Source organism: Theobroma cacao, chromosome 9 (assembly GCF_000208745.1).
Source record: "Theobroma cacao cultivar B97-61/B2 chromosome 9, Criollo_cocoa_genome_V2, whole genome shotgun sequence".
NCBI classification, from domain to species: Eukaryota; Viridiplantae; Streptophyta; class Magnoliopsida; order Malvales; family Malvaceae; genus Theobroma; species Theobroma cacao.
Window position 1 is genome coordinate 6,814,284 of NC_030858.1, and position 24,968 is coordinate 6,839,251.

General features: G+C 33.5%; 4 protein-coding genes across 6 annotated transcripts; 2 read left to right on the forward strand and 2 right to left on the reverse strand.

Annotated features, from left to right (window-relative positions):
• Positions 128-2,966, reverse strand: LOC18588755 (probable polygalacturonase At1g80170). 2 transcript variants are annotated; one of them, XM_018127100.1, is made up of 9 exons: positions 2,616-2,966; positions 2,388-2,525; positions 2,104-2,274; positions 1,973-1,999; positions 1,645-1,852; positions 1,481-1,562; positions 903-1,011; positions 677-793; positions 128-573 (listed from the first exon to the last, which is right to left on the reverse strand). In XM_018127100.1, exons 1-9 carry the CDS (start codon positions 2,838-2,840, stop codon positions 343-345), a joined length of 1,308 nt encoding a protein of 435 aa, XP_017982589.1. In that variant the 5' UTR covers positions 2,841-2,966; the 3' UTR covers positions 128-342. The 2 variants fall into 2 exon arrangements, with proteins under 2 accessions (XP_017982589.1, XP_017982590.1); XM_018127101.1 differs by lacking the exon at positions 1,973-1,999.
• Positions 8,107-10,746, forward strand: LOC18588756. Its single transcript, XM_007013378.2, has 2 exons — positions 8,107-8,869; positions 9,996-10,746. The coding sequence occupies exons 1-2, from the start codon at positions 8,261-8,263 to the stop codon at positions 10,353-10,355; spliced, it is 969 nt and encodes a 322-aa protein (XP_007013440.2). The 5' UTR covers positions 8,107-8,260; the 3' UTR covers positions 10,356-10,746.
• On the reverse strand, positions 10,813-20,618 carry LOC18588757. 2 transcript variants are annotated; one of them, XM_007013379.2, is made up of 9 exons: positions 20,517-20,618; positions 20,189-20,316; positions 19,881-19,953; positions 19,226-19,308; positions 18,951-18,989; positions 11,914-11,984; positions 11,729-11,843; positions 11,279-11,407; positions 10,813-11,197 (listed from the first exon to the last, which is right to left on the reverse strand). In XM_007013379.2, the coding sequence occupies exons 1-8, from the start codon at positions 20,563-20,565 to the stop codon at positions 11,339-11,341; spliced, it is 627 nt and encodes a 208-aa protein (XP_007013441.2). In that variant the 5' UTR covers positions 20,566-20,618; the 3' UTR covers positions 10,813-11,197; positions 11,279-11,338. The 2 variants fall into 2 exon arrangements, with proteins under 2 accessions (XP_007013441.2, XP_007013442.2); XM_007013380.2 differs by lacking the exon at positions 18,951-18,989.
• Positions 20,785-24,103, forward strand: LOC18588758 (chaperone protein DnaJ). Its single transcript, XM_007013381.2, has 5 exons — positions 20,785-20,942; positions 21,029-21,126; positions 21,919-21,982; positions 22,971-23,067; positions 23,808-24,103. The coding sequence occupies exons 1-5, from the start codon at positions 20,885-20,887 to the stop codon at positions 23,884-23,886; spliced, it is 396 nt and encodes a 131-aa protein (XP_007013443.2). The 5' UTR covers positions 20,785-20,884; the 3' UTR covers positions 23,887-24,103.

Below are 24,968 nucleotides of genomic sequence, written 5' to 3' on the forward strand. Positions count from 1 at the left end.
TGTCTTGTGATTTCATTTGTCGTCATCCCGATAAATGTTTGAAGGAGCATTTGGCTCATGCACCTTTTCACTTAAAAACTAAGATTTGAATCTCAATTCTTCCATTTAAAAAAACAAAAAAAAACTTTCTACGTCATTTGCAGACAAGTTGAAACACTCCCTAATACTAAGATGTGTATTTAATTTAAAATTCATTTGTACGATTAGAATCACGTGAATGTAATGAGAGGAAAGATAAGCCATTAAGATTACGTAAGATGTACAACATCCTGAAACCAGAATGTACAACAAAAACAAAATAGCTTCTCAAGTTTCTTTGAATGCAGAAACTGGCTTCAATAATCAATCTTGGAAACAGGGAGCAGGTTGAACAACTCCGATAGCTGCACCATGAGCATTAATGCAACTAGAAATAACCCTCTTCCCAGCCATGGCAGACTTAAGCCATATGGATTGCAATAATAATCCAGTGCATGAAACTGACTGGCTGCAGTTCATAGTAATGCCCACATGGGTGCTTGATGTTCCCCATAGATTTCTGTAAGTCACGTCCCTTATGTGAACTCCTGTTGGCTATACCCAACAAAGTAACAAAAAATGTTCTTTTTGGTTAGTTTTCCACTTTTAATTATTCAACACAATGCAATTCTAAAAACCAAGGGCTTGTTCGGATTACCAATTCCTTGCAAGCACCCCTGACATTGCAGTAATTTTGATCTATGATTATTGGGTTTTTCACCGAATTAAAGAATAGATTCTCAAATGTTACTCCTCGAACATAACCTCTCCCTACCTTCATTTAGTCAGAAAAAGAAAAAAGGACAAAATGAGAAAAGAAGAGGCAACATTGCAGTCAAATATGAACTTGGCAGGATAGCAAGACATGTTAAAGCAATTTTCACCTGCCAAGTCTTGATTCGAGCTCCATTGGCAGTTCCCTTGAAGGCAACTCTACTTACACGAATGTTCTGCACTTGTACAAAGTTTCCTGCCCTCCCTAAGCTTCCAATGCTGTCTCGAACCAAGAGATAGAGACAAGTGTATATCAGTAGACAGTACTCACAAGTGCTTTAAAACTACATTGCCTGCATAAGTCCCCGTGACCACAGGAAAAGCTGCAAAAATTGATCATAAGCTTTAGAAAGAGAGGACGAGCTAAAGCCAGTAGATAGCTAGGCACGTGGCTTGGAAGTTGGAACCAGGACAAACACTCATATCGCAAGAAGAAAAACAAGAAAGCTTAGCCTAGCATTGAAAGGCATTGATTAAAGACTTTGTCATGTTCTTCCATAGAAATAACCATGAAAGCAAGTCATTCGGGAATCTTTTACAGGGTGAATTTGGAGGAACTTGTCAATCCACCTTTTCTTTTAATAGTAAAAAGCCTTTATTTGCATAGGTGAGCAGAAAAGCAGATGTTTTTTCATGTCTTTTCTAGTAGTAGAATAAAAAAGAAGTGAAAAAAAGGAAAAAGCCTAACCTTATTCCATGACCAGGTCCACACTTAACACGAGAGATGTCTATATTAGTAGTGTGATCTCCAATGGAAACACAATCATCACCTGTTTCATTCACAAGCTCAGAAAGGGTATTCAACTTTATCTAACATAAATTACTGAAAGGAAATGGAAAGAAAAACTATACCAGTTCCAATTCTACTGTTTCTAATAACTATATTGCTAGCTGAACTGATATGAATTCCATCTGTATTTGGGCTGGTTTCAGGAGCTGTTATTATCACATCCTTAACGATGAAATGGTCACTCCCCTCTATTAGCACATGTGTCTGGGAGCTGTTTATTATTCGAAGCTCGCTGAGACTGCTGGTTTTACAGGATTGGAAAGTGATAGCCTGCAGTTCACGCAATCACCAGACGCATTAAAATAAGAATTTCAGGAACAAATCCGGGATGGTAATCATTTCATTGCTTCAATGATATCAAGCGGCGCATGGAAATTGAAAATACTTAACTGTTGGTGCCAATGAAGTGCAACCTTCCTAGCGAAGTTGAAGGTCAAAAAGATATATAGATAATGTAAGAAAATTAAAATTATAAAGCTTTTTGAGGAGAGCAGACAATTTTAAGTAGTTGCTAATACTACCAGGCCTGGATGATTCCTGCATGATTGGTTCCACCAACCCCAGCCCCGTCCATTAATTTCGCCGGTACCTTTGACTTTGAGCCCCGAAACTCCGTAAAACGTCAGCCATTTGCCCTGGTCGAGTCCCTCCCATGCTTTAGGTGAAACCGGTGACACTATTGTCCCATGTATCTGTTGAATATCGAAAGAACAACCATGATAAGAAAAAGGTTGCCTTGTACCGGAAAAAAAAAGGAAATTCCCATACCAGAAATTCTTCCAGGGTTCCCTGGTTTTCCTCATACCAGAAATTTGATCTCTCTGGCCTTGCATTGGCCGCTAAAAGTGACTGGATGCAACAAAAACGTATGCTTTCCTGGAACAATCAATCTAACACTTTCGGTTTCTCTGCTACATACGAAATTCCAAGCCTTCAAAAAGGCCTGCAAGATTGAATATGTTGTTGGGCTTTCACTTGAAGGAAAAGGATAAAAAAGAACACAAAAAATTGAATTAGAATGAATTAAATGTACCTCAGAACTATCTGCTTTGCCATTACCAACAGCACCAAAATCTAAGACATCAACAAGCTCTGATTTCATGCCGACGGCATTGCAAAATATATTAGAACAAAATAACCACAATACTAGAATAATGCAGGCAAAGATATCCTGCACAGAGAGAAGAACATCAGAGCATTTTATTGCAGCACCAAACATATATGCAGCATAAATAAATGAATGTAAACTATACTTCATTACGGTTATGCTAATTAGAAAGCTGATGTTCTCTGCTCTCGGCGTTATATTTTAAGTTACTAAAGATGAAAAACAAAAACCGACCATGGCATTAAATGACCTTGGAATGATCTAAATACACTGTAATGTGAAGTTTAATCACATGAAGACAAGAGAAACAGAATTTAAGCAAGTTGATTCTAGGTTGCTTTAACGAAGTCTTAAAGGCAGGGGACCTCGCCCTCCATTTGCTGCTAAACATAATCAAAGAATTACTCGTGTGCTCCTTAATATAAGCAACAAATCATGAGAGAAATAGAGCTTTTCGGCATCAAATCAAGGGATAATAGAATGTCTAGTGTAATATAATGCAGAGAGGCAAGTAACGTTCAACTGTCTCCCTCTCTTCCTCCCTTATCTTTTGAGCATAAACACCTACTCTTTGCCTTCCAATGTACCAGATGTCAGTGCGAATTGGTCCAGTCACTATACCGACCCATCAATTAACAAGTTTCTTTGTTCGGCCGATACTGATTACGTTTTACTTTAATTTGATTTCATTGTCCTTATTTTGTATTTATGAGTCTATCCGTATGATTTTAAATTTTAATTTTATAAAAAAAATATCTCAAATTCGTTTAACTCGAACTCAAATTATTATATTTGAATTGACTCTAATTTATATCAATTTAAATTTGAAATGATTTAAACATAAAATCATTTGAATTCAAATTCATCTTAATTTCAAATGATTTAAACTTAAAATTAGTATAATTATATTTTTTGTTTTTAAACTAGTTATTACTCTGTTAGTAACTTAAGAGAAACTATAAAAATTACTTTCATATTTAGCTTTATAAATGTTAATTTAATTAAAAATAGTAAATATAACATTAGATTGAGTGCTTTTTATAAATGGACTTAAGGCATAAGTCGTTTTTAAAAATAGTCCTCTCTATAATTTTATCTATTTTTAGTCAAGAGAAAAAAAAATTGGACAAAATTGTCATTAATGAAACTGACACATTCGTTAGGCTCCGCGCCTCAACCCGAAACCTATTAACGAATCAAGTATGTTTAGGTTTACGCCTCAAACTGACTCATATTTTTTGAGCTTTCCTCACCAGTCTATTCATCTCTGGAGTATTCCTTATCAAAAAGAAAAACATTTAAGCATTTTGAGCATTTTGAAGTAGTTTTTGATACACGAAGAAAACCTGTGAACGTTTTAAGTATTTTTAAACATTTTAGAGTGATTTTTGATATATGAAGAAAAACTTTCGAACATTTTGATCATTCATATTTGTTAATTATGTTATTAAATGAAATATGGTGTATCGTTTGAAGTTGTTGATCTTATTATATGAAATTTAGTAGTTTTGGTAATTTTTGAGAATTATGTGGCTAGTTTTTAAGCATTGCGTGACTGACTTTAGGTATTATGTGACTGATTTTTCATTAAAAATTGCGTGACTAGTTTCTGATAAGGCATTGTGTGACTAGTTAATAAGCATTGGGTGACTGACTTTGAGTATTGCGTAACTAGTTTTTTATAAGGCATTGCGTGACTAGTTTCTGATAAAGTATTGTGTGACTAACTTTGGGCATTGCGTGACTAGTTTCTGATAAGGGATTGCATGACTAGTTGATAGGCATTGCGTGACTTGTTAGTAAGGCATTGCGTGACTAATTCATAAGGCATTGTGTGACTTAGGCATTGCTTAAAAATCAATCATGCAATGTATAAAAACTAGTCACGTAATGCCTAAAACCAATCACGTAATGACTAAAACCTAATCACACGATGATTAAGTCATGCAATACTTAAAAATCAGTAAACTTAATTTTGGGGTTCTATGAATAAATTAACAAACTCAAGAACCTAAAATACATATTTTTTTTTTTGCTAAGCCATGAAATTGTGTATTTCATAAAAGATAGGTTACAAAACTCCATAACCCTCCAAAGCAAGAGAAAATATATCCCTATCGGGAGGTCTTGCTCTCTTCCCTTACACAAAAACAAAATATACCATCTTTACAAAATATTCTCTGAATAATTTCAACTCAAAATCTTATAAAAAAAATCAAAATCCCTAGCAAACATGCTTAACAATCATCTCAATCCCAGACACAATAAAAACGTGAACCATCATAAAACCCATCAAACATGTTTTAGCTGTTTTTCTCCCTGAGCAAAATCGTTGCCTACAAAGAGCAAAATTGTTGTTCATCGTCCTTAAGAACCCCAAGATCGACCATCCAAAAAAATAAAATAAAATAAGAAAGAGCTTGATGTCATATCTGTGAATTGAACGACGAAATAGACATATTTGAGCAGAGAGAAAAATCGAGATTTAATTTTGAAATTTTTATCTGGATGGCAGGAGAGAGAAAACTGAAACCATTTTAATTTGTCTGAAATTGTTTAAAGGGTATTATTGTCAAGTCATACAAAAAACTAACTAAAAACAGTTAAAATTATAGAGACGGTCATTTTTGAAGTCACCTTTCTATGAATGTCATTTCCCACAATTTCCTCAATTAGATTCATATCAGTTTACTAGTAAGTTAAATAGGTAATAGACAATATAAAATCTTTTCTTCTTTTTTTCACTCTTGTATATTAATTTTTATATAATTTAATTTATTTTGATATCTTAGTTATGATTACAAAAGATTAAAAAAATAAATTTATTGTGTACATTTATACATCAGACATAAAATATTTTATTTGTATTTATTCTTTATTTTTCATTATTACTAAATGATAAAAAGATAATTGAAACATATTTTAAAAAAGAAAATCCATAAATTAGAAAATTAAGTAACCCAAAGCCTAATTAAATACTTACATATTATTTTATTTTATCATCGTGGATTTTCATTTACGACTTTGTAAATTATAATCGTAATTCATGATAAATCACTAATAATTTTTAATATAAAAAAATAAAAATTAAATATCAATTAATCATGTCCTTAAAAGTTTCTTAAAATTAGTAAATAATTGTTATTTAACTTATTTTTGTCTTTTTTTTATAAGATATTTTTTGTATTTTTATATCAATTGGTTTTTTATGGCATCATTTTTATGATATTAAAAATCAAAATTGATAATATATCACAATGTGAATATATAACCTTAAATAATTTAGGTCAAAAGACCCCTCCAGTCCCTATACTCTTCAAATTTGTTCAATTTAGCCCCTATACTCAAAATCGAATCAATTTAGTCTTTTAATTTTGAGAATTGCGTCAATTTAGTCCTTCCTCCTAACAGCATTCAATTTTACCGTTAAAAATGACGTCAGTGCTAACTTCAATGATGATGTGACGTTGAGATGATGAAGTGGCATGCCACGTGGTACTATACGATGATGTGGCAGTGTTGACATGACACTGACATGCTGACATGTTAGTAACACATGGCAAATAAAAAAAATTTTTAAAAAAAAATTCTGCCATGTCATAGGGATTAAATTGAACAAAAATATATAATACAGGGACTAAATTGAACAAAATTGAGATGTTGAGAGACTAAATTAAAAAAAATATTTGAAAAGTATAAATTTTTAAGTAGATTATTAATATGCTTATCAATAAGCCAAATATTTAAGTGTAAAAGATTTATACTGTTAAAAAATATATATATATATTTTCTTACTTGATTGTTTGATTATAGAATATGTAAATTAATTGCTCTTTTTTAGAAAAATTAAGTTTAAATTCTCCTTCCATAAAAAATTTTAGAAAAAATTTCATATCTAAAGTCAAATTTAGATGAATAACTTACATTACATTAAAATAAAATAATATAAAAATACTAAATATGTTGATTTATTTATAACTTTTACAATTTAAAAATACACATTCTTTTGAAATTAATTATTCAACTCTTACCTAATTAACTTTTTATTTAAATTTACTCAAATTAGCAAAATATGTTGATTTAGTTATAACTTTCACAATTTACAAATACACATTCTTTTACAATTATTCAACTCTTACTTAATTTATCTTTTATTTAAATTTACTCAAAATTTCTTATAAAACTATTTTATTTAAATTCAAATACCACAATCAAATTCTGTTAAATTTAAATTATTAATTTGGATCTACAAAAAATTTGTTAATAAAATAAAATGGTACAAATATTTACATTTATATTTAACTTTATCAACTATAAATGCAGTCTTTAGTCTAGAAACTTTAACTTAAAAAATATAACTTGAAATATTAAACAAAATAAAAACATAAAAAATAAATAAAAAATTAAAAGGGTGGAACTCAGATTCTATAGTTGTGATAAGAGGTTTGTCATATCTAAATTAAGTAAGTCAAAATGAAAAATTATTTTTATAATCATCGCTAACTCCATATCTCCGTTCTTTATTTTTTAAAAAGAAAAAACTAAATCAACATATTTTGCTAATTTAACTTTAGTTCAAGTTAAAAACTAAGTTAAATAAATTTTAAATCTTTATACTATTATAAATAGAAGAAAAAAAATTTTATTTAGTCATTTTATATTATTTTATGTTAATGTAATATAAGTTATTCATATAAATTTGACTTCAAGTATGAAATTTTTTTCAAAATTGTTTTAATAGAAGGAGTATTCAAACTTAATTTTTGTAAAAAATATAAATTAATTTACATATTTTAAAATAAAATAATTAAGTAAGAAAAATATATATATATTTTAACATTATAAATTTTTTGCACTTAAATATTTAGCTTATTAATAAGTATACCAATAATCTACTTAAATATTTGTATTTTTTAAATATTTTTTTCAATTTAGTTTATTAATATATCAATTTTATTCAATTTAGTCCTTATATTATAAATTTTTGTTCAATTTAATTTTTATGACGTGACAAAACTTTTTTTTAAAAAAATTTTTTATCTGTCACGTGATACTGCCATGTTAGCATGTCAGTGCCACCTCAGACTGTCACATGACATTACCATGTCATCACTCTTGTGTCACTTGACATGTCACGTCATCAAAATATAACACGTTAGTGCTGACGTTATAACGGTAAAATTAAATGTTGTTAGGAAGAGAGATTAAATTGATATAATTTTTAAAATTAAGATACTAAATTATTTTAATTTTGAGTATAGAGATTAAATTAAATAAAATTAAAAAGTATAAGGACGAGAGGATTCTTTTAACCAATAATTTAATAATCGAATCCATGGAACTCAACACGACATAAACCATAGCATGAAACGACGCGATCCAACCCGCCCATAATTGGCAACAACCAAAATACACTGCCCAGAGCCCTCCAAGACACCAACTCATTCCACACAAAAAACTCCAAACGCTTACCGAGAGATCCAGTCTATCGAGCTCCACATCTTTCCCGGAAAACCTCTGTTCTTCCCAAAAATCCATTTCAAAAGGAAAAAAAAAAGCCTCTCATTTCCATGGCAAATGCATGGAAAAGAGATAACAGCAAAACCCAAAAGCTCCTCTCACCCAAATCCCTCCTTTACCTCCTCCTCCTCTCCCTCCTCCTATACCTCTCCGTCTCTTTTCTTTCCCCTAAAAACCCCACCTTTATTCCCACAACTCCCTCTTATAAGACCCAAAGAACAGTCCAAAATTTCCCACTTCCTCCTTATAACTGCCACAACTCCCCACAATCCCACCCCATTGTTGCGAACAAAGTAGAACATCTCAAATACTCTTTCATTTACTCCCTAGCTGACTTAGGTTCCCTCCCAGACAAGCCTCACAAGAACATTGTGAGACTTCTTAAAGGTAAGCCCTTTCGTCGACCTGACATCTCGGCTACCATTCAGGATGTCCTAGAAGGCAAAAACAGAGATGGGTTTGTCGTGGATGTCGGTGCCAATGTCGGGATGGCGAGTTTCGCGGCGGCGGTTATGGGGTTCAAGGTGTTGGCTTTTGAGCCGGTTTTGGAGAATTTGCAAAGGATTTGTGATGGGGTTTGGTTTAATAGGATTGAGGAGTTGATCACTGTTTTTGAAGCCGCTGCATCTGATCGGAATGGAAATATTACATTCCATAAGGTATGGCTCTTTTAATTTATGGTTATTTTGGCTGATTTTGATTTGTTATAATCTTAGTAGTTTTAACATTTTGTGAAGTTAGGGAGTTAATTTTTAGTGTTTAGTTGTATTTGCTAAATTTATGTTTGATAACTAAGGCCAGATTTAGCTTAAAATAGAAGCATATAGGCTTAGCATGTATGCGGTTTATGAGATGTTAAAAATTTTGATGGAACTGTGGATTTTGCACCCTTTGTTTTGTACGTTCATGTATCAGCGGTTGAGTGACTTTTTGAAAGGTTGATAACTGTGGAAACATTTTTATTTACTGCTGTTTTTGGGTTCTGAAGGCTCTGTGAGTATGGAGGCAGCTCTATTTTGTTCCTTGTGATATTTGGGATGGAGAACAGGTCCATTTTGGTTATTTAATAATGCAGTCATCAGATTCATTTATGAAATAGCCCTCCCCTCCTTTGTCTTAGGTGTATCAGTTGCATCAAGGAATCCAGTCCGACCGATAAAACTTGTATGTGTTTAATTAATGGCAAATTTAATGTCAACTAGATCCAATAGGAGCACCAGTAACTATATACATGATCAGAAGGCCTGTTAGGACCTGTTGAACTCTCTTGTGTTGGCTGTCAATAACCAATGTTCATGAATTTAATTTAGAATGGAGTTTTGGGAAGCTCGAAGCTGGATTTTTCTTGGAGTAGAGGGCCCTGACTTTCATTTATGTAGATGTTACTCTGCTTTCTGCTTGAACCAGTTTGAGAATGTGATACTAATTTTGCAAGTCCACATGACAAGAGATCTTGGTTTATGCTACTTGGAAGAAGGAGAGAGCTGGTAACTGTTGTGAATCACATGATAGGTTGTGGGGAGTTTGGGTTGCAGAGAATTATATAACTATTATGATTTTGCTGTATATACTATCTGTGGTCTTCTATTTTTGGCATTCACATTTCTATCTTGTGCGTTTTTCCTATTGAGGTCTTACTAGCTTATGTTATTAGTTGATGTACAATAGTTCTCATTAAGAGAAGCCGGCAGTTTTGTTTATCCATTCTTATAGATTCCTTTCCATCCATTACAATATTATTCCATTTTGTGCTTCTCATGTAAAATCCTTCTATGTTTTCACCAGTTGGTTGGCCGGCTGGACAACAGTGCTGTTTCTGCCATTGGTGCAAAGTTGGCATTCAAATCCAATGAAGAAATAGCTGTTCAAGTGAGGTCTATCCCTCTTGATGAAGTTATCCCAGAGTTGGAACCAGTGCTTCTGCTTAAAATAGACGTTCAGGGATGGGAATATCATGTATTGAAGGGAGCCAAAAAGTTATTATCCAGGAAGAAAGGTGAAGCCCCATATCTAATCTACGAGGAAGATGAACGACTGTTGCAAGCAAGTAACAGTACTGCCAAAGAGATACGGAACTTTCTAAGTAGTCTGGGTTATACTCATTGCACCCAGCATGGTACAGATGCCCACTGCACCAAGAATTAGTGCAAGTACCATGAATGTGCCACAGATGAGAACCTAACTGCAACTCTGTTGTTTACATACAATTTCTCTCAGTCCTCAGGCAGTGCACGCAGTTATCCCAATACAAATTTCTTAATTTTTTTGATAGAGAAGATACCACAATCCTTTGAGTTGGTAATTTGATGGTTAAGGTTAATGGAAGCTTTTTAATGCTCAACGCAGTAAGTGGTGACGGGTTGGATGAAACTGTCACTGAGCTCTCATCTCGTGCTGCTAGATATTTACTTTCTGGTTTTGTCAGATGGATGAAACTGTTGTTGAGCTCTCATCTCATGCTGATAGATTTTTGCTTTCTGGTTATTGTCAGATGTGTGCTCACTGGCTTTTAAATGTATAATTCTTCTTTTCCCAATTTCCCTTTACAAATCTATTTTTTTATTAAATTTGTAGAGAACAAATTAAGGCAAAAGTTACAATATTTGAGCTAGCAAAGGACTGTTTTACTTGTTTCTGACTTTCCTTAAGTTTTTAGATTCAAACCAAGTTGGCTCTCGGCCTCCCGGCAAAACTGTTTCAGACTGATCAGAATAATGTATTACAATTGGCCAAATATAGACCACTGAAAAAAACCTAAAGCTACAACATATAAAGTGTTAACCCTTGAGTCTTACATCTTGCATGGTTGAATGTCTGCAATTGCAGGACAGTTGAGTCTTACATCTTGCATAGTTGAATGTCTACCATTGCAGGACAGTACAAATTTTGAACCAGAGATGATTGGTCTGATGACGATAGGGTGCAGTCTAGAGTAAAATATGTACTTCATGAAGCTTCAAATAAAATGATAGGCAACAAGTCTTCACCTGTACAGCAAGAGTTTAAGACATGACAAAAGTTCAAAGATCATTTATAAATTTCGTGTACGAGTTGGAGCTATTTCATACCTTATGCTTTTAAAGTTTGATATTGAGAATATGTCATCGTGAAAGTCCAAGTCTTCAGGATTATTTTGGACCACTAGTTTTTGAAGGACCAGCTCTTTCTACCATAACATCGTAGAGTTGCTTTCCATTCTATTTGTAAAAAAAAAAAAAAAGAAATCATAAATCAGGGATTCAATTGGCACTGAGGTATTTCATTCCTGAAGTTTAAATATGAACCAAGGGCCAAGTAGGATAGATAGCTATAATATTCAATTATGTGAGGGGTTTTCCTATAACCTCCAATATTTGTCAAAACCAAATACGCTAATCCAGTAAACCTGGTTAAGCCAGGTAAGATGCCAGAAGCATTCCAAGAGATTATCTGTTTAATAACCAGAAAAGGAGCCAGACAAGCAATTACAAAAGTAGAAAACACAAAACAGTCTATTTTTGCTCCTAACGTAAACTTACAAAAATTACTGGGAAGAAGTGAACTTGTCCTTCAGGCTTTGTTTGTGTTTCCTTAAAATACACCAGAACGGGGAAACTTGGCCACCAAAGTTCCCAATTCACAAATGTTGAGTATCTGTTGTTAAGTACCTAGGTCAGCTGCTTACTCTTTTGAAATTTGGATAGAAGTTCAAAAGAACACTTACTTCCAACGGTTTTTTCCACCCACAAAGACATTTTCACCTGAATCATCAAGCTGGTCTCCTACTTTCACCTCCTAAAACCACAAATGTCACATATGTATCAGTGAAGAATTCAAGTGCCATATCTGTAATAATTGAAAAAATATAAAATACTCCAAAATTATTATTCTCCAATGCTCTTGAAGTTCAGAATTAAATTTTATGAGGACCCCTTGCGGAAACTAACTCAAAATGATGTTTTGGCACCAATAATTGTTAGCCAAGAAAGAAATTAGAAAGCATATTGTAGAGGGTTCTTTTGGTTAAGGAGAGAGGACGTGTTGCAATGAGTGAATCGAAATGCGCTAGAGACAGTAGAGAGGAAGACTGGAGCAGTCCTTGAAGCGTAAGTGCTTTGGATGATAAGTGGTGAGGGATAAGAAAAGGTGAAAAAGTGAATCGGGATGCGCTAGAGGCAGCAGAGAGGAAGACTGGAGCTGTCCATGAAGCGTAAGTGTTTTGGGTGGCAGGTGGTGAGGGATGAGAAAAGGTGGAAGAGGTGACGGATAACGGCAAATGGGAAAGGCTGAAGAGAAAGAATGCTTGGAGGAATCTAGAGAGAGCTTTTAGAGTAATCTTAACTGGGTGTCCAATGATCTCCCCCTCTCTTTACCTTCAAACTTGTTATTTACACTAAATAAGAGCACTTTCTTAGGAGTAGTTAGGAGAACACATTTAATCATGGGAGAACATGCTTATCATGGAAGAGCAGTTTAATAACGTTTTATGAGATATTAAAAGAATAATAATGTAGTTGAATATTGGACATAAGTTTTGAGTAAATGAAATAGTGGTATTTGATAGTACGTCACATGTATTTTTAAAGAGTAAGAAAAGAAAAAGGAGTAAAGCACATGTACTTCAAGGAAAGGTTAAAAGGAAGTCCTCTTAATTATTTCCATATCTGAGTCACCAAGTCAAACTCTCTAAAACATCCCAATTGTAAAGGTAACCTATGAACTCTGCCACTTGTTCTGAGTTACTTTCACTTCCTCGCACAAATAGCTGTTCTATGCTTGTTCCTGGATGTTTTTGTGCCTGGAATGCCCCCGGGCGCTTCCACGCTTGGAACACCCCTGGACGCTTCTGCCCTTAGAACGTCCCTGATGTAATTTTCCTGTATAACTAGAATTGGGCATCTACACTTTACCCCCTGCATAAAAATTCTTATAAGAAGTTTTATGCATAAGAAGATGTTGATACTAATAAGAAAGACAATGCTTATATATTGAGTTGGTAATTATTGAGCATAGTATCGTTATTATTATTATTTTTATTTATTATATATATATTTTTAACAATCAAACAAAGACTTTAAAAGAGCAGAAGAGTATTACTCTCAAACCATCCTAGCATATCCCAAAGTTGGTGAAGCTTGAATTTCTTTGGCTATTCCAGCCATGTTCATACACTAGTTCCTTATAAAAGGATGTGCTGCTCTTAGCGTTATCAATTCTATACCCCACAATTTCATGAAGCAAATTGTACACATATTAGATAAATGCAATTTTTTTTTTTTTTTTCTTTGCTTTTACACTTGATAAGAAGCATAGGAACTTTACTTCCTATGGTGGATTGTTGTCTCAATTTCTAATATATATTAATAGGTTATAGATTAACACAATTATTTACCAAGCANGGATAAATGCCAATTTTTTTTTTTTTTTTTTTTGCTTTTACACTTGATAAGAAGCATAGGAACTTTACTTCCTATGGTGGATTGTTGTCTCAATTTCTAATATATATTAATAGGTTATAGATTAACACAATTATTTACCAAGCACACTGAATATATATATATTATATAATATATAATATATATATATATATGTTATATACAATTTATGTGTTATATCTATATACCTCCACCAATTTTCTTCAAACTTTCTTTTTGTTTTTCAAATGTATTTGAAAACAGCTAATTAAATCTTTCTTATAATTAATTATGAAATAAATTGACATATATAAAGAAAAGCAATTAAAGATAGAAAAAGATTTGATAAGAAAATTTAAAGAGTTAGATTCCTACTAGGAAAATAATTTCTGAAATCTATAAATACAAGAGAATGGTTCTGTAGAAATTCACAATCAATTCTCAAAAGCTCTCCTTAATTCTCAAAGATTCTTCCTTAAAATTTTGAACAAGTAAGTTTTATTTACATCAATATTGTACTTGTTTCTCTCTTCTTCTTCTTTTTATTTATATGTTTTTTTTGTTTAGTGATTTATATACATATATATTTATTCGTTTTGTTTGGCATAAGGGAATAATTAAAAAAAAATGATGCACAAATAATAACAAATAAATAAACACGGGATATTAATGCATAAGTAGGAATGGTAATGCATGAGTACTTATCTGGTTATTTTTGTATCGTTTGTATTTGTAGAAATTTTGTTGCCTCTTCTTATGGCCAGAACTCGTTTTACCCCAAAAGTTCACTATAGAGAGCCTGGTAAGGCTGTTCTGGGGAAGAAAAGGAAGAATATTGTTGCAATCTCTCTTTCTAAGAAAATGCGAGTAGAGAGAACTGGTGAAGTACCTCTTATGCAAGAAAATTGAGATGATAGTATCATCAGGGAAGGAGAACAAGATTGCTTTTGGGAAGCAGTGCGTGCAAACAAGTAGATAGGCATCCATGTGCATCTGCTGGCTATCATTGGGATCGTATTTGTAACGAAGCCGCTCCAGATAGAAGATGTTCCATCCCAGGAACGTCAGTACTGAAGTTCAGATTTAAACGTGGTGAATTCCCTCTTTCAGTCACTAAATTTGGATCTAATTCATTATGGGTATAAGGTTGAGATGAATGGATAGAGAAAGTCTTGAAAAATTTCACTAATGTGACTGCTCTCAACAATGCTGGAGTCTTTGACGTTGTAAGAGTCATCACAAAACTCCACATTCGCAGAGAATCTAAAATTGAAGTATGTCGCGCTATTTTTGCACGGTGGAGTATCTTTTCACATACCATGGTTACTGCTTGGGGAGAGTTTACTTTCACTCTTGAAGATATGCGTATTCTTTTGGAACTTCCTTGTGTTGGTAGAGACGACCTTTGTTCCATTATACTTTCTAAAGAGGAAAAAAGAGTTAAAGGAGTTCTTTATTGACTTGTTTAAAAGCCAAGTTAAGGATTTCAAAGTGGCACGCTTCTCCAAATGAGTAAGACTCTTTTATAAGAAGTTCAACATTAAAGGTGAAAAGTAGTTCTCCTAAGTATCCAGATCACATTCATGAGTTAATAGTTTTGTTGATTATGTGGTTGGCTCGGTATGTCTCAATCATCTGGACAACCTAGAAAGACATACCGAGCCAACCACATAATCAACAAAGTTATTAACTCATGAATGTGATCTGAATATTTAGAAAGACTACTTTCATCTTTAATGTTGAACTTCTTATAAAAGTGTCCTACCCATTTGGAGAAACGTGCCACTTTAAAAGCCTTAACTTGGCTTTAGAAAGTATAATGGAATGAAGGTCGTCTCTACCAACACAAGGAAGTTCTAAAAGAATGCGTACATATTCAAGAGTGAAAGTAAACTCTCCCCAAGCTGTAACCATGATATATGAAAAAGTACCCCACCGTGCAAGAATAGCATGCCATACTTCAATTCTGGATTCCCTGCAAATGCGGAGTTTGTGGTGACTCTTACAGTGTCAAGGACTCTAGCATTGTTGAGAACAATCACATAAGTGAAATTCTTCAAGACTTTCTCTACCCATTCATCCCAACCTTGGACCTATAATGAATTAGATCCAAATTTAATGATTGAAAGAAGGAATTCACCACGTTCAAATCTAAACTTCAGTATTGATGTTCTTGGGATGGAACACCTTCTATTTGAAGCAGCTTCGTTACAAAAACGATTCCAATGATAGCCGGTAGATGCACATGGATGCCTATCTACTTGTTTTAGACATACTGCTTCTCAAAAGCAATCTTCTCCTCCTTCCCTGATGATACTATCATCTCAATTTTATGATACAAGAGGTATTTCACCAGGTCTCCTTACTCACATTCTCTTAAAAAGAGAATTTGCAGCAATATTTTTTTTTTCCAAGAGCAGCCCTACCAAGCTCACCATAACGAACTTTTGGGGTAAAACAAGTTCTGACTATAAAAAGAGGCAACAAAATTCCTACAAGCACAAATGACACAAAGACAACCAGATAAGTACTCACATATTACTATTCCTACTAATGCATTAATATCTCGTGTTTATTTATTTGTTCTTATTTGTGCATCATATTTGTTTGATTACTCCTTTATGCTAAACAAAACGAATAAAGATATATGTATATCAATTACTAAATAAAAAAAAATCCTCAAAGAGAAAAAGCAATAATAAATAAATAATCCTTCTACAATAAAATAAAATAAAATAACAAGTTAGTATTCATTCTAACTTTCAAGTCTTTCTTAACATTGAAGGTGTTCATTTTTTGTGCAATTTTTCTTTATATATAAGTATCTTTATAGTCTATAATCCATAAATATATATAAATATATACCCAAAAAAAATTTTAGGGAAAAGCCTTATAAGTTCATTGTGAGTTTCTACACAATCAATCTCCCTAGAGAAATTTATAAAATCCTTAATCTCAAGGTTTGTCACTCATTTAAATATTTTCACTATGCATGAATTTTTTAATAATAAAATTTTCCTGCAATTGGTAAACTATTCTAAGTGGTTTAGGCATTCCAAGTAGGAAAGCGTCCAGAGTTATTCTAAATGCAAAAGCATGCCTAAACATATACATAAAAAAAAGAAAAAAAAAAGAGAAACAAACACAATATTGATGTAATGAAAACTTGTTCAAAATTTTAAGGAAGAACCTTTGAGAATTAAATAGAGCCTTTGAGAATTTATTGTGAATTTCTACAGAGTTATTCTCTCGTATTTATAGATTTCAAAAAATTTTTTCCTAGTAGGAATCTAACTCTTTAAATTTTTTTATCAAATCCTTTTCTACCTCTAATTGCTTTTCCTCATATATCTCTACTTATTTCATAATTAAGTATAAGAAAGATTTAATTAGCGAGCTCCAAATACAATTGAAAAACGAAAAGAAAGTTTGAAGAAATTTGATGGAGGCAGATAGACATGATACAGAAATTGTAAAAAAAATATATACATATATATATATGTATATACATATATATATATATATCCAATGTGCTTGGCAAACAATTGCGTTAATCTACAAGCTATTAATATATATTAGAAATCGAGACAATAATCTATCATAGGAAATAAAGTTCCTATGTTCTTTATCAAGTGTAAAAGTAATAAAAAAAACACTTGCATTTATCCAGTACATGCACAATTTGCTTCATGAAATTATGGGGCATGAAATTGATAATGTTCGGAGCAGCACATCTTTCTATAAGGAACTAGCGTATGAACATGGCTGAAATAGCCAAAAATATTCAAACTTCACCAACTTTGGAATTTGCTATGATGGTTTGAAAGTAACACTCTCCTGTTCCCTTAAAGTCTTTCTTTGATTGTAAAAAACATATATATATATATATATATATAATATATATATAATAAGAAATATGACTAATAACGATACTATGCTCAATAATTACCAACTAAAAAAAAAGAGAATATATATATATATAATATATANNNNATATATATATATATATATATATATATATATAATAAGAAAAATAATAATAACGATACTATGCTCAATAATTACCAACTAAAAAAAAAGAGAATATATATATATATATATATAAGCATTGTCTTTCTTATTAATATGTGCATCTCCTTATGTATAAAACTTCTTATAAGAATTTTATGTAAGAGGCAAAATGTAGATGCCTAATTCTGGTTAACTATTATTTTTAAAATACTGTTTACAGGAAAATTACATCAATGATGTTCCAAGCGTAGAAGAGCCCAGGGGCATTCCCACTTGGGGTATTCCAAGCATGAAAGTGCCCGACGTATTCCAAGCTAGAAGCACCTAGGGTGTTCCAAGCGTGGCAGCGCCCAGGGGCATTCCAAGAGCAGAGGCGCCCAGGGACGTTCCAAGCGCAGAAGTGCCCAAAAAACGTTACGCGCTCAGGGTGTTCCAAACGCAGAAGCGCCCAAAGAGCGTTACAAGCACAGAAACACACAGAAACAAGCATAGAACAGTTATTTGTATGGGAAAGTGAAAGTAACTCATAACAAGTGGCAAGGTTCATGAGTTATCTGTACATTTGGAATGTTCTAGAGAGTTTGGCCTAGTGGCTCAGATATGGAGATAGTTAAGAGGACTTCCTCTTAACCTTTCCTTGAAGTACATGTACTTTACCCCTTTTTCTTTTCTTACTCCTTAAAAATACACGTGACGTACTATCAAATGCCACTATTTCATTTACTCAAAACTTATGCCACTATGTCAATTGCTATTCCATGATAAGCACGTTCTCCCATGATTAAACGTGCTCTCCTAACTACTCTTAAGAAAGTGCTCCTATTCAATATAAATAAGAGGTTGGGAGGTCAAGAGAAGAGGAGATCATTGGACACCCAGCAAAGATTACGCTAAAAGCTCTCTCTAGATTCCTCCAAGTATTCTTTCTCTTCAGCCTTTCCCATTTGCCATTATCCGTCACCTCTTCCACCTTTTCTCATCCCTCATCACCTACCACCCAAAGCACTTATGCTTCAAAGACTGCTCCAATCTTCCTCTCTGCCGCCTTTGGCGTATCCCAATTCACTCTTTCACCTTTTCTCATCCCTCACCACCTGCCACCTAAAGCACTTACGGTTCAAAGATTGCTCTAGTTTTCCTCTCTACCACCTCTAGTGCATCCCGATTCACTCATTGCAACACGTCCTCTCTCCCTAATTAAAAAAACCCTCTACACATATCTAAGGAATGGAACTAGGTATCATCTTAGCAACATGAATTTCATAAGATGTCACTATATTATGTTTGCAAGCACCTCACTTAAGAAATAGCATAGTCGAGAGAAAAATTGACTAACCAATGCATCCCCATCAAACACAAATCTCACTCTGGTTGTCTGGAAGAAGAATAAATTGTCAGCTGATTTCAGTTGAAAAAGTGAAATATAAAAAACAAACCACATGATAGGAAATAGAAACTAAAAATAAGGTCAGTCTTGACAAAGGAGGAGGGGATTCGTATTGAAGATCTCATCATAATGGTATCTTATGAACTGTTTCACTTTTAATAAAGGGAACAAAGCTCTTTAGATGGTGGCAATTTGGATTCTTCTCTATTTCTACTTATTGGTACCTGGAACAATAGGAGCAATCCAAGTAGACCAAAAGGTGCAGCTGGTAATAGGTTATTTGAATAAGCCAATCCACCAGCTAGACCTGTTTCAATTTACAATTTACAAAACATATATTATGAAATGCAATCTTGTTTAAAAAGAAAGGAAGAGAATTGACTGATAACAGTAAGACAATGGTGCCCATTCAGTTTTATAAAGATCAAAATCAATCAAAAGATTATTATAAGGCTAGTCATCACAAGATTAATACACTAAATATGCATGTTCTAAAGAACCAAACACAGATATAGGTAGCAAAAAGAGATTGCTCACAGACCAGTGCAAAACCATATCTAAGCTGATGCAACTCAAAACCCAACCTTGTTCACACCGGAATGCAGCTTGGATCTAGATATTTGGAAAGGGCCTAGCCTCAGACCATCAACACTAACAGGTAGACATAAACTACCGTTTATCGAAGAACTATTATGGTCCTAGTTTTGACAATAAATTCATCCTTTAGACAAAATAGGCAAATTTGCTTAAGCAAGCTAATAAGTTCATTTGAATACACCATTCAGGACCACCAAACGGCAAGTTCTTCATCACTCAAAAGGGCCAAGATACCAAAAAAATAAGGGATGTATTAAAGAATAGAAAATACAGAGTACCCACCAAGTAGGACAATTGGTATGCGATAATCTGGGTCAGGAATCACAGTTTCTTTCTTCTGGACCTTCCTTCCAAGCTGCCAAGCATCAAATGAGAATCTCAAACCCTGAGTGACAACTAATGAAACTGGAATCATAACCCAAAATCATTACAATTAAAATTCATACTTCCTGACACCAAACTGGGTATAATTCAAACTTTCAAAGTCTTTTACCTTCATCTACCATTTACTTCTAAGAATTCAAAGGAGGAAACAGATTAAAAAAATGAGCAACAAATGTCAAAGTTTATTCAGGAGAAACGACACAAACCACTGACGCAACAACAATTCTGCCTCCACGAGGACTATTGAATTCTCTTCTTAGAAAACTTTGTTTATATCGTACTTTGCCATGGAATGAGCTCCTCAACTGTCCCAAAAGACCACTCACTTCATTCTCTGTTTGAAATAAGCATGTAATTAGTTCTTTTAAATCTTACTTCTCCTCAATGAAAACATAAAATGTTATACTGCATATTTCACTACCCACAAATACTTTTCACAGAATTCTCAAAGTTTCTTTACGTATAAAACACTGAATTTTATACGAAAAGAAAAGTAATATAAAGCATATTAAATAAGAGCCAGAGAGTACTTACCTTGGGAAGGCAGAAATGGAGCAGCAGTCAACAGGAAAGCGCTAGCCATTTTCTGGTCACTGTTTTTGCCAACGCAATCTTTTGTTGTTGACAAAAAAATAAAAAAAGGCCAGGTTCTGGTTTGTTTGTAGAATAAATTGACCTCATTGCCCCGTTTCCAGATAGCAAGTGACTTCATACCGCAGCGGGTATGCCAAGGGCATTAAAGTAATTGAATTAACTAAATGACTTCGCTTCCGTTTTGCCTTATCTAGTGGTAGCACAGCAACCGAAGGATACTTTTTCTCTGTTTCTAACTTGAAGTTCAAAGCTTTATAACACAAAAAGCGCTTCAAAAAAGTGAAAAAGTCTCTTAAAAATAAAAAAGAATGGCAAACTCTCTTTGTTTCACTTCTGTTTGTTCCTTCAACTCTCCCAGTAAACCAGGTACTCTAGAAGTGGATGTTTCTTTGATATTAGTTTAATCCTAGGAGACAGATTTTTTACTTTATTGTTTATTGCATTGGTTTTAGGGATAATTATTGATAATTCCTATCCGAGGAAGGTTCTTCGGGTAAGTGAAGTGTTTAAGAGCTCCAGGAGTGCCAGAATTCAATCTTTAGAGGCTAAGGTGAGAGGGTTTTTTTTTTAACTATCCCATTTGATAGATAGTCTGAGTTTTGCATTTTATTAGTGAAGTTGGGGAACTTTAAGTTTGGTAATTTGAACATTTCTTGCCAATGGGCTCATGCCCATTGGTAAATTCGCAAGGTGGGAATTGTGAAGGAATGATTTGGATGCTAATGGTTTGTATGTTGGATTTTTAGATTGTAATTTATATTTATTTTGTGGGGAACATATAGTAAAACGAAGGAAATAGTGGTCAAGACTCAAGGCATGAATTAGAATGATTGTTTTTGTTATCTAAGTTAGAATGATTTCTGGAAATGGCTAAGGAATTTGCCTATTCTTGAGGAGGATGAATAATATGGAGAACTGGGAAAACCAATGCAGCATTCCATTTTATGATTCCTAGACCAAAAAGTGTACAGTTAAGTACCTAGATTGTCAATGTATTAGTATTCAGCTATGAGCTACTTTAAAGAATCAATTCATGGGATAGTGAGAGTAAGCGGGTTATGAATTCATACACTAGAACCCATGATTCTGATGGTAAGGATAGGCATTTTCGTGTTTAAATGCTGAATAATACAAGCTGAGGCCTATGTGAAAGAATTGTTGTGGCTGATGGCATGCATATAAACTTAAAACAATGAGGCACAGATCTTTGTATAGAAATGAAAATGGGAAAGGTGGAACATGGTTAAGGGGGAAGGCCAGTTTTTTTAAAATATCTTTTCTTAATTTTTTCTTATCCTTCTGTAATTTTCTGCCTGCATATTTACGTAGCTTTTTTTAACAGGTTGCAAATAACAATCAAAGTGCTAAACCAAATAGTATTGTCTGCGCTGATTGTGATGGAAATGGTAAGCAAAACTGTGGCCACTTACATTATCGTTGGTCTGGTCTTTTTGTCAGAGATTGGGTTTCTTCTTTCTTTTTTCATATAACTAAAAATTTTGGTACAGTCTTTGGCTTGAAATGAAGCAGTATTGTTCTCTTGAAATCGACCGATATTAATTTAAGTGTTGAACTTAAGACTTTCTGCTGTTGATATATATGGTATTGTAAACATTGACCTAGAAGGATGCCTTAAACTGCCAATTGTAAGAGTTTTTAGTGATGAAATTCCATTTTATGTATATTCCATCTGAAGAAAGATGTATGATTAGTTGATTGTTATATGTGAAGAGCAAGCAAATAAAAGCATCCAGCACTATTTTGTCTCTATGTAAGCAATATGACAACAACTATTCAATGCTATATAAGCATCATGAAGTTGGTTAAACATAGAAAAGCTTAGATGCTGTGTACTTCATAACAGTTCATTACATGGAGCAGATAACAGCAGAGCTATATGTTTTCCTTTTTCATTTCTTTTTTAGTTCACTGCCCTTCATCCTTTCCTACTTAGTATTTTGTGTTTTTTTTTTTTGTGAGAATTTCAACTTTATAATTGATGAAAGTGAATAACAGTTTGATTTCTTCTCAAGTGTGTAAGAAGGCTTCTTAGCTAAACGGTGACCTTAACACTTGCTTGTTTAGCTTGACCAACTCTCGAATGAAACTCTTCCTATCGGCTAACTTGTTTCTTCCACATCATAAGTATGTTTGTCAGGTGTGAAGGTTTTGTACTGATTTTCTTGTCTGAGCTGATCGTTCACTCTTCCAGACGACTTCCTTTATTAACCAATGTTCAAGTCACTATTTAGGCATTTTAGTTTTTATTTGTCTTTTATTATGGTACTTGAGCTTTTCATGAGCATCACTTCCAAGATCCTTGTCTGAGTTTTCTTATTCTAATACAACCAACAAACAATTATAACTTGCATAATTTCTATATCCAACTGCCAGGTGCCAAACAGTGTACTCAATGCAAAGGTACTGGAGTTAATTCTGTTGATCACTTCAATGGACAATTTAAAGCTGGTGGGCTGTGTTGGCTTTGCAGGTGCTCATTTCCTCTCCGTCCTCCTCCTCCTTCCCCACTCCCCCACCCCAGTTGTTATAGCTTGCATTAATATCATATCTGTCATTATCAGTTTTTTATCACCTTCAAGTTAATTATTCACCCTTCCTTATCTTCGTTATTCTGATGTCCCCCGTTAGAGGATAAATCAAGGATTAAAAGTTTTATTTTTGATTCTGATTATTACTGAGAGCAAGATGGAATCGTGAATTTTGCAATTCTTGTTGGAAAAGAGAATGAACTCTTATCTATGAGCAGGTCAACTGGCCAATATTCATAGAATTCTTCTGTGAGTTTTATGTGTAGGGCAGGCCAGATTCTATAAGTGTCTTAAAAGAACTGACTTCACCTTTTTTATTGGCAAAAAAAGATAATTGATAGCGATAGTTAGTATTGGGACTTCACTACCAAGAAATTCATTATTTCTGATTGTAGAAATTGACACATTCTTGGTTCGAAAGCCAGGAGTTCAACACATTCCTTCTTTCCTCACGTGAGGAATCCTAAAGTTGATGAATAAGGAACAATAGATTTGAAAATAGAGGCACAGGTGATGCTCTAATCTTCTTTCAACCATGTATTTTACTACATGGCATCACAATTCTTGGAAGCGGTTTTTTCAGTGCGTCAGTAGCATTCTATTCCACAATTCCGTGGTTAGATTAAACACTACAATTGTTAGCAAGCAGTGTTTGATCCTATTGATGTATGTTTTGTTGCAGGGGGAAAAGGGAGATTTTATGTGGGAATTGCAATGGAGCTGGCTTTATTGGGGGATTTATGAGCACATTTGATGAATGATGTAAAAGCCCAATTTTGGTTTGTGTTTGTCTTCAAGGATATGCACTATAGACCATCTTTTGTAATTTTGTTTTGCTTCTTAGATAAAAGAAATACCTTTGTTTCAGTTATAAGGTCGTTCTTTCGGAAATGGTTCAAGTACCTGTGACCATACCTAAACTGTAGCACCTGCTGTATGGCATGCAGAACTTTAATGTTTTCCTTACCAAAAGTTTTCTGGTACTTGTCAATCTCAGTATACTTTGTTCTGTTTCAAGTCAGTAAATGATTCAAGCAAAAACGGAAGTCACTAAAAAATTCAAGGATTCTGGTTTCAAACTTGTTTGAAAATTGAAAGCCATCAGCAACGTGGGTCTTCATCACCTAAATGCAAGGATATATTTGAACCTTTCTGATATAGTGGCAAAAAGAAAACAATACCACAACGCCACAGGTAGAGGGCGAACCGACGACTTTCTGCTTAAAAAACAGACGCTCTATCCACTGACCCACAGCTGCTTCAGCACAAAGATAACTGTACTTGTAAACTTTTCTAAATAGAGTCAGATTGGCAACAAATTTTGAATTTCAAACTTCGATCTAACGTTTAGTAACAGGGATGAACAATAAAGGAAAAACACAACGCGATGGCCTAGAAATTGGTTCAGCACATGTTGCCTGTTATGGCAATGACGCTTTGAAGAATGTTGCCATTAAATTAAACTATCATCTTTCTTGATCTCCACCGAAGGTCAAGTACTCGTCTCACGATTTACAAAGACTTTATAACCTAAAATAGGGACAAAAAAATAGGAGTATGAAATAATGTTGTTGCTGTCTGAAGTTACTAATATTGTATTGTAAACCATATCAAAATTTGTAAAATATTGTACTATCTTTACTTATATTGATAATATAAAAAAATTTTGCAAATAGTTTAATATTAAAAAACATACTCGAGAATTACTTTGATTTTAACAAAACCATTGGGAGGTTATTTTGAGAAATATTTTGAAGTCCATCTCTGCCATTGCCATCAATTATTTGACACCAACCCACATACACCCCTTTTGAGAACTCCTTTTACAGTTGATCCTAGAAAA

What these genes read in the sequence shown, in the direction of transcription:
- LOC18588755 (XM_018127100.1), bottom strand. Translation starts at nt 2,840, where the DNA reads ATGAAGTATAGTTTACATTCATTTATTTATGCTGCATATATGTTTGGT. An exon ending in AAACAGTAGAATTGGAACTG is followed by an intron (nt 1,563 to 1,644) that starts GTATAGTTTTTC and finishes TGAATGAAACAG; the next exon opens with GTGATGATTGTGTTTCCATT. An exon ending in GGACCTGGTCATGGAATAAG is followed by an intron (nt 1,012 to 1,480) that starts GTTAGGCTTTTT and finishes GGTTCGAGACAG; the next exon opens with CATTGGAAGCTTAGGGAGGG.
- LOC18588756 (XM_007013378.2), top strand. Translation starts at nt 8,261, where the DNA reads ATGGCAAATGCATGGAAAAGAGATAACAGCAAAACCCAAAAGCTCCTC. An exon ending in GAAATATTACATTCCATAAG is followed by an intron (nt 8,870 to 9,995) that starts GTATGGCTCTTT and finishes TGTTTTCACCAG; the next exon opens with TTGGTTGGCCGGCTGGACAA.
- LOC18588757 (XM_007013379.2), bottom strand. Translation starts at nt 20,565, where the DNA reads ATGGCTAGCGCTTTCCTGTTGACTGCTGCTCCATTTCTGCCTTCCCAA. An exon ending in CATACCAATTGTCCTACTTG is followed by an intron (nt 19,309 to 19,880) that starts GTGGGTACTCTG and finishes AAATTGAAACAG; the next exon opens with GTCTAGCTGGTGGATTGGCT. An exon ending in TGTTTGATGGGGATGCATTG is followed by an intron (nt 11,985 to 18,950) that starts GTTAGTCAATTT and finishes TTGTGGTTTTAG; the next exon opens with GAGGTGAAAGTAGGAGACCA.
- LOC18588758 (XM_007013381.2), top strand. Translation starts at nt 20,885, where the DNA reads ATGGCAAACTCTCTTTGTTTCACTTCTGTTTGTTCCTTCAACTCTCCC. An exon ending in CAACTCTCCCAGTAAACCAG is followed by an intron (nt 20,943 to 21,028) that starts GTACTCTAGAAG and finishes CATTGGTTTTAG; the next exon opens with GGATAATTATTGATAATTCC. An exon ending in CGCTGATTGTGATGGAAATG is followed by an intron (nt 21,983 to 22,970) that starts GTAAGCAAAACT and finishes TCCAACTGCCAG; the next exon opens with GTGCCAAACAGTGTACTCAA.